Below are 8,805 nucleotides of genomic sequence, written 5' to 3'. Positions count from 1 at the left end.
TCTTTTTATTGTTTTTATTTAAGAACTTAAAATTTTAAGATGAAGTGCACTACAAACATTATAAGACCAACAACTTAAAATTTTTCCTAAAGAATCTCAATAGCTACAACTCTAATTTTTAGAAAGTCCCCATCTATGAAACCCCAACCTTAACTAACAAACTTATCTCATGTTGTTTCTCACTCCTCAAGTTGCTGTGATTGAGATTAACAATTTTGAGTTGAATAAACTTCCTCTATGGACCCAATTGATTTGAACGGACAAGAAATTTTAGCAATGCATTGACTTGACTTGGTACCTATAGCGTGTTTTTCGTGGAAGTATCTGCGCTAGCATTGTCTTTGTCATTGTTAGACTTGTATACTGTGTTTTCCTTGCTAAGCATCTTCATTCACGACAAATGCTATGATTCCAAGAATACACAGAAACATGTGCACTTCATCTTCATTCATGACTTTTGGAGGCGAAGAAATCGCAAGACATTTCAATTTCCATCCCATGTTGTCGAAAAGCGAGAAAATTTTGCGGTTTGTAACGCCCAGATCAACGGATGATCTTTTCTACTCCTCTACTTTCAACTGCACCGAATAATTAGCGCCCGATTATGCACCGAATAGCTGCCCTTCGACGAATGTTGCCGAACATCTCATAATCTCAAAATCCTAAAGCGATAGAAAATTACAAGCGTTACCCACGCGCTCCGCGTATTTTATTTTTATGAGAACTACTTATCACAAATTTCACAGTGAACCCAACCATCATACTTCCTCTGCTACTCTAACAATGAAGATCATCATGATGCTTCCTCTGCTACTCTTTCTCTCTCTCTCTGCGCTGCCTCCTCACATGGCAGAGTCTTCCAATCATTCTGATGAAGCAGCTCTCATGGCTTTCAAAGCTGCTATCTCTCTCGATCCATATAATTCCTTACTCCATTGGAATCCCAATCACACCTTCTGTAATTGGACTGCCATTGCATGCTCTTCTAGTCGACAGCGCGTGGTTTCCTTGAATCTCACTGGTATGGGATTACTTGGCCCCATCTCTCCCTTTCTGGGAAATCTTTCCTTCCTTAGAGTTCTTGATCTCAGAAATAATAGCTTTCACGGCCATATTCCATATCAGCTTGGAAGGCTATTTCGCTTGAGATGGCTTCAGTTGTCTTCTAACAATTTAAGTGGAAGCATTCCACCTGAATTTAGTCTCCTTTCAAATTTAGAAACCATGGTATTAGGAAGAAACAACTTGACAGGTAATATCCCACCTTTCTTGGGAAACATGTCCTTTCTAAAGCTCCTTGTATTGACAGAAAATACACTCCAAGGTGGTATTCCTGCTGAGCTAGGTATGCTTCGTCAGCTAAACTGGCTTAATCTTGGCATCAACAACTTGATAGGTTCGATCCCCATTGCCCTTTCAAATTGCACCCGTCTCCAAACTTTGGAGCTCTATGCTAACAACTTAAACGGCCCAATTCCATGGGAGTTTGGAAGGCTGTCAGAGTTGCAAAATGTGCTCTTGTGGCAAAATCAACTCAGTGGAGAAATACCCCGCTTGGTGGGGAATTGGACTCAGCTGGAAATGCTGGAATTGGAGATCAACCAACTGAGCGGCACAGTGCCCCTGGAAATTGGTAAAATGAAGCAACTGAGACGGTTAGGTTTGTGGGGAAATCATTTTGTGAGTAGAAGCAGAGGTCTGCCTATTCTAACAGTGTTAACTAATTGCTCCAGCTTGGAAATTCTTACTTTGGAATATAATCATCTCACTGGCGTCTTGCCCACTTCAGTTGGTCGCCTTTCAAATTCACTCTCTATTTTAATGTTGGACTCAAATGAAATTGGGGGAAACATACCAAATGAGATTGGTAACCTAACAAACCTGGCAACATTAGGGTTAAGTACAAACCGATTCAATGGGACCATTCCATCTGCACTTGGCAAACTTCCAAATCTGGAAAGATTATATCTAGGGGCAAACAATTTACAGGGAAGAATTCCAGAAAGTTTTGGACAATCAATAAGGCTTGGATTGTTGTCACTCAGTGAGAATATGCTTTCAGGCCAAATTCCAGATAGTCTTGGCGAGCTTCCACAATTAAGAGACCTTTTTCTTTATCACAATCAACTATCAGGTAAAATACCTGCCAGTTTAGGGAGAAGTCAGACATTGGAGACGGTGGACTTTTCCCACAACAAACTAACAGGAAACATACCTCCTGAAGTTGCAGGTCTTCAAAATCTCCAGTTTTATTTCAATGTTTCCAGCAATTTCCTGCAAGGTTCTATTTTGGAAATGAGTAAAATGGTTATGGTTTTAGCTATAGATCTTTCTCAAAACAATTTCTCGGGTGTCATTCCTAGTGCACTAGCAAGCTGCAAGGGTTTGGAATATCTAAATCTTTCTTGGAATAAATTTGAGGGGCCAATCCCTGCATCACTAGCAGATCTGCAAAATCTGCAGTACATGGATCTTTCTCGCAATAATTTGTCAGGTATGATACCGGTGACTTTCAAAAAGATGAGAATGCTCCGACATCTCAATCTCTCTTCAAACAAGTTGACTGGAGAGGTCCCAAAGGGAGGAGCTTTCGCAACACTCGACGCCTCAGAAGTTATGGGAAATCTTGGCCTCTGTGGTGGATGGATAAACTTGCCACCATGCTCTCATTCCAATCACAAACAGCCATCAGTCCCCAAAAAGGTGATTATTCCTGTCATAGTAGGCATTGCAATTTTGACCATGTCTCTTCTATTGGTAGCATTTTCTTATAGATTATGTAGACATTCCAGTACCCCTGCTCTCAATGTATGGCCTCCAAAAATTTCATATGAAGAACTTGTAGATGCAACTGGTGGGTTTAGTGACGAAAATCTTTTAGGAATTGGTAGTTTTGGGTCAGTTTATAAAGGAATTCTAAAGAATGGTACAAATATTGCTGTTAAAGTTCTCAAGTTGCAAGATCAATATGTTCACCAAAGTTTTAGCAGAGAATGCACTGCATTAAAGAGAGTTCGACATCGCAATGTAATAAAAATAATTTCAGCATGCTCCAATCTTGATTTCAAAGCCTTAATTCTTCCATTTATGTCAAATGGAAGTTTAGAGAGATGGTTGTATCATTCAGAAGGCGGTAGATGCAGATTAAATTTGAGAGATCGAATAAGGATAGCAATGGAGATAGCAGAAGGAATGACGTATCTTCACCATTATTGCTTTGTTCAAGTGATTCACTGTGACCTCAAGCCCAATAACGTCCTATTAGGAGATGACATGACTTCATACATAGCAGATTTTGGCCTTTCCAATATTATTTTCGGCAATTCCATGGATTCTTTGACTTCTACAGATGCACTTAAAGGATCTGTTGGCTACATTGCACCAGGTATATATGTCTCATTATTTCATTATGCATTTTGCTGGTTTTCTTTATCTTATACATTATCAAATTCTTCAAATGACTTAAGAGCTTTTGATCCTTGTTTATTTGTTATTATAGAATATGGAATAGGTGGAAAGCTTACTACAAAAGGAGATGTATATAGTTATGGAATTTTAATTCTAGAGTTGTTGACAAGGAGGAGACCAACAGATGATATGTTCACTGAAGGAATCAATCTACAAAAATGGATAGAAATGCATTTTCCAAATAGAATCTCAGATGTGGTGGATAATTGTTTGCTTATAGATGCTCATGAATCAGGGACATCAATGGTAATAGAATGCCTTACTCAATTTATGCAAATTGGGCTCTTTTGCACAAAGGAGTCACCTCAAGAGCGACCTGATATGACTGAGATAGTTGATAGGTTAAATACAATCAGAGGTGCATTTCTTGGTACACCGAAAACTCCTCAATTACCAATAGACATCTCACATTTTCTTGACAATACAAGAGGTATAAATATGGCTAGTTCAGGGAACAATGAAGGTTCATCTACATCTACTTCCTAGGTCTACATAGATATTGTTGTTTTGTTTGCTAGTCAACTAGATAATAATAATGTCCATGTATTATATTTTGTAGTTCATTATATATAGTGAGGAGATGAAATAATGTTTAGATTGTGATATTTATAATGTATAGAATATTGTGACATTATTTATGATATATTTGAAATTGTGAGCAAAAAGGAGATGTGCATGTTGTTTATTTTCAGTTATATCAATCATACAAATTAAAAAATTTATAATATTAGTTGTATTTTATTTTTTATTGAGAAGATATTATAATGGTAAATTTTGTATATCTATGACATTTTTTATATGGTTATTTCTAGATAATGCTTTAATACATGTATATATTGTAAAATGACACAATCTAGTGTAAAGTTTGGGCTTGATCATTTAGTTCTTACCTTATTCTAATTTTAAGATAATAAAAAAGATTATTACTTTTTGATCATTAATGAATAAATTAGGTACAAAATCCACATTACTCTTGATTCCCCAAATTGAATTTCATATTTATTTATATCTAACTTCTAAAAATAACCTTTCAATATATCGTTTTCCAACTTTTATTAACTTTAATTATGATTTACTACTTAAATAAATACAAATAAGATACTCTTATCCAAATCATCATCTTACATCTAACATTCTGCCCTTTAGTCACTAAACAACTTCATGCTAACATTTTTCATTTTAAAAATTATGCATAACTATTTCCTAAGAATTCAAACATGTAACCGAATTATTCTTAAAATAAAAGGGCAAGTGAAGAGAACCATAAGAATGATCGAGGATGAGATGGATGACATATTCAACGATGTCTTTGTCATAAATCAATTCAGTCCTCCTTTACTCATTAAACTCTCTTCCACAATTGATAACCTTTCTTTTATTAACTATTTGTATAGACGATTAGATTCTCTATTTCTCATATTATAAATATCTTATATGGATCTATAGTTTTTTTTAATTGGAATAAAAAATTATTAGTATCAATAATAGTTACAGAAGAACACAACTGCCAAAAAGTTGTAGCTAAACATGGGCCCATAGTCATGATATACATTTTTATATTGACTTAAAAGTTGATTACACTAGAAAAGAAACCAAATTTGATTCCATTGATAGCCCATTTCAATATAAAAGTTACTCTCTACCAACCCACTAATAGAGTCTTACAGACTGAGTAACATTATGAATGTTTATTTTACCAAGGAGAATGATAATTTGACTTGCCAATGATAATTTGAATTCTCTACAGTATATTTAGGGTAGTCATATGTATAGCTAATGTTTTATAACAACTGCATCAAGTTTGGGGAAACAAATTAAACCTCTGTATCAACAGAATAAAATCATTCTAGGCTCAATAAACAATTTGGTACAAAGGATGCATATTTAGTGAGGAAAGAAAATTACTCATATTGACAACTATAGAAAGGAGGGCTATATTTTTCCATTTCTCCAAGGGCCTTTTATGGGAATTTCATATGTAATATCAATCATTCCAATGCTATTTCATTTCCAGTTTGTGATAACACAATTTCTTAAACCTGTTCAAAGATGTGTAAGCTCAATTTAATATAGTTTTTGGCAGCCTAAATTTATTCTTTTCCTCTAGAAACATCTTTTTTATGTTAATAACTAATATACATTTTTTGATTTAAATTATTGTCAAACAAATGCATGCACCCTTATAAATTGTCTACTACAAATTTACCAACCACGTGGTTTTGCTAATCGTGAATTTAAGGGAGACTCTTATGGTAGTACAAATTTAAAGTTCAAAAGATTTCTTCAATTTTAAAAAAGAATTGTATGTCTATATAGCACACATGATTGTTTATGTGATAGGTACGCATGTCTATAGTTGATATGAAAAGCTAAATGATATTTTTCCCTAGACTCAATGTTTCACATTCAAAGAAAGGGAAAGAGAGATATATATTCACTAATTTTTTATTTATTTTTAGCATGTCTCCATAGCCACAAATAGTTTTTATGCCTCCTCAAGCATCCTTTCTACTGCATTTCTTTGGATAGACATATTAAATTATGAATCTATTAATGCTTTTAAAAGCCTTGAGAAGACCATTTTTAACTATTAGGGTTCCTCTATGTGGGTGTTTTTATAGGCCTGTGACTATCTACAAGGCTTTTACTTATTGTAGGACATATAGCAACAAAATGTAGTTTTTATGTTATATTCTATAGTTTTTCAACTATATACAAACTGATACTTTTGTAATAAACAAGAGCTATGATGCAACTACAGTCCCTGCCTTTCGCTAAAAATTTGAGATTTGTTCTATGTTTGTGTTAGAAAATGTCTAAGATACACCGAAGAGGTAATTATTAGTTTCATACTTTTGTGTATTAAAAGAGGTCAATTGGTAGGCCATTTAGCATGTGATGTAATTTGTGCATCAAAGGTCCTAATGGAGAAATGATATCTTCAAATCAACTATGCATCCACTTATAAAGATCCATTCAAGATTGAAATGAAACCTATGAATTGAGAAGATAGGCTAATGTTATGTTCATAATATGGAGAGAGGGAGAGGTGGAGTGGGGAAGAGTGAAAGAGAGGGAGAGAAGATAGGCTAATGTTATGTTCATAATAGGGAGAGAGGGAGAGGTGAAGTGGAGAAGAGTAAAAGAGAGGGGGTAAGGAGATGGAGATAAAAAAGGTATAGATAATTGATATCCATGTTTTTTCATTTAATTTTCTAATATTTATTTACCTCAATTTTATTATTATTTACATTTTACATTTATTATAACGTTTAATTAATCAATCCATAAAATCACTACAAAAATAAATGAAAAAAAGATTTGGATATATACTAAGAGAGTTTAAAATTATATTTAAAATAAAATAAAATAATTCTATTTATCCAATATATATAAAGTTAAAAACAATAAAATGTTATTTCTTTCACAATTATATTTTTTTTACCTAGATGTTTCAATACATACAAAATTTAACCACCTGTAAAAATATTATTGAACATCACATCACACAAGTAAAACAAAATTTAAATATTATCTATATATATATATATAAAATTTAAAACTATAAAACTTTATTTCTTTCACAATTATATTTTTTTTACCTAAATGCTTCAATACATACAAAATTTAGCCAGAGTGATTCGACATTAGTTTGAGGATTTCCACTATTATTTATTTACTGCCCAAATAAATTTATTATGCCAGAAAACATAACATTCGACAAATAAAACAAATGATGTACATAATATAAGTGGTTGACATGGGAAAGGAGATTGCGATCACGTATATTTTAAGATTTCTAACCAAGCATCCAATTTTCACATAAAACAAGTTTGAAACGTAATAAAAATGTTCTACCAAAGTCATTTTTTAACATGAAGTATTTCAAATAGTATTTATTGCCTACAATGTACATTGGTTTCGTACTTCCTCTGGCATCTCACAAGTTTGCAGGTTAAACATAATTTTTTCAAAGTTGATGGTGTGTTTGCAGGTACAGCCAGCTGTGGGAGGACAAAATCAACAGATCAAATAGCTTCGATCGTATTGCATAAGCTTTTATGTGTTTTAAACCATTGATTTTAAAGATCGTGTCATCCCTCTCAAATAAGGGATACCTTCGGTGAAAATTACCCCTCCAGTGGTTTTGGTGTCAAATCTTGTGAACAAAAACATAAAGTATAATAAAATACAATAAAATCAATGTACACCGGACATGAATCTTAAATAAAAAATGCTTTGAAATGTATCTTCTTGGAATGCACATCTTGTCAACTTGCCCGGTGTGGATCTTATTTTTTCTGATGGCGATAAATGCACTGCCGGCAACAACAAAGGAAAAGACTGGCATCGACGTGAGACATTTACGGTAAATGAATGATGGTAAATGCCCATCTTAATGAAACCTGCCAATGCTTGTACAATGAGTGCAAGGAAATATTTAGAAAAAATAAAACAAAATAAACCCCAGCCAAAAAACAAATATCCAATGATAAATCAGAAAACTGATAAATTTTAAAACAGTTTAATAAAAAGAAAAAGAAAACTTTAGCATAAGCTTAAATTTTTTACCTTGCACGACCATTAATGTAAACTAATGCCTATTTTTTGGAGAGATGAAAACATTAGTTCCCTGCTTAAGGCAGGGACTAATAATAGAAAAGCTTGCAAAACTTGGTGTTCATGGCATCAAAATAATAACTACTACTTAGAAGGTTTAATTTCATTTATATATATAATGAATGTGACAACAATCTATTCATCTTAAATAGTTCATTTATATCTTACTATTGGGATAACCATTGCACCTCCTATTGGTGGAAGTGCTAGTATAAATGAAACATGTAAAAGGTGTGTAGTGTCATCCACTCATATTTAATATATTTCTAACACAAAACTATTTAGGCCCCAAATTCCACTCTAGATGCCTTTTAAAATGTAGTTTCTAAGACATATAAAATACCTATAGAATTTAACCCTTTTGACCCATATCTCCTCAATGAATTATCTATCTTGGGATGACCCTAGGGGTTGAAGGGTGTTCTTATGAACTCTCTTAATTCTCCGTCGTGGTTGAGATTGCCTAGGAAAATAAGTCTTCTATTGGTACCTTTTTGCTTATGCAATGGTGAGGACTTCTCTGTTAACTTAATCATGATGACACTATATATTGGTGTAAATTTGGGTGCACAATTCCCTTGTAGATGAGACTAATTACTCCTTTATTTTCCATGTTCTGGTATATTACTAATGCTAGTATTTCAAAAAAAAATTATTATCCCATTTGTTTCCTTGGTCTTTTAGACGAGGCATCATACCTCATTCCCTTTCTTAAAA

The 8,805-nt window shown here is 33.4% G+C and overlaps 1 protein-coding gene across 1 annotated transcript; it reads left to right on the top strand.

Annotated features, from left to right (window-relative positions):
* The first annotated feature begins 846 nt into the window (after window positions 1-846).
* Window positions 847-3,954, top strand: LOC131053634 (putative leucine-rich repeat receptor-like serine/threonine-protein kinase At2g24130). Its single transcript, XM_057988241.2, has 2 exons — window positions 847-3,385; window positions 3,500-3,954. The coding sequence occupies exons 1-2, from the start codon at window positions 847-849 to the stop codon at window positions 3,952-3,954; spliced, it is 2,994 nt and encodes a 997-aa protein (XP_057844224.1).
* The last annotated feature ends 4,851 nt before the right edge of the window (window positions 3,955-8,805 follow it).

Source organism: Cryptomeria japonica, chromosome 8 (genome assembly GCF_030272615.1).
Source record: "Cryptomeria japonica chromosome 8, Sugi_1.0, whole genome shotgun sequence".
Taxonomy (NCBI): domain Eukaryota; kingdom Viridiplantae; phylum Streptophyta; class Pinopsida; order Cupressales; family Cupressaceae; genus Cryptomeria; species Cryptomeria japonica.
This window is presented reverse-complemented; position numbering and strand designations above follow the sequence as displayed.

Coding starts and splice junctions, on each gene's coding strand:
- LOC131053634 (XM_057988241.2), top strand. CDS start 847: ATGGCAGAGTCTTCCAATCATTCTGATGAAGCAGCTCTCATGGCTTTC. Junction 3,386..3,499: donor TGTTGGCTACATTGCACCAG/GTATATATGTCT, acceptor TTGTTATTATAG/AATATGGAATAGGTGGAAAG.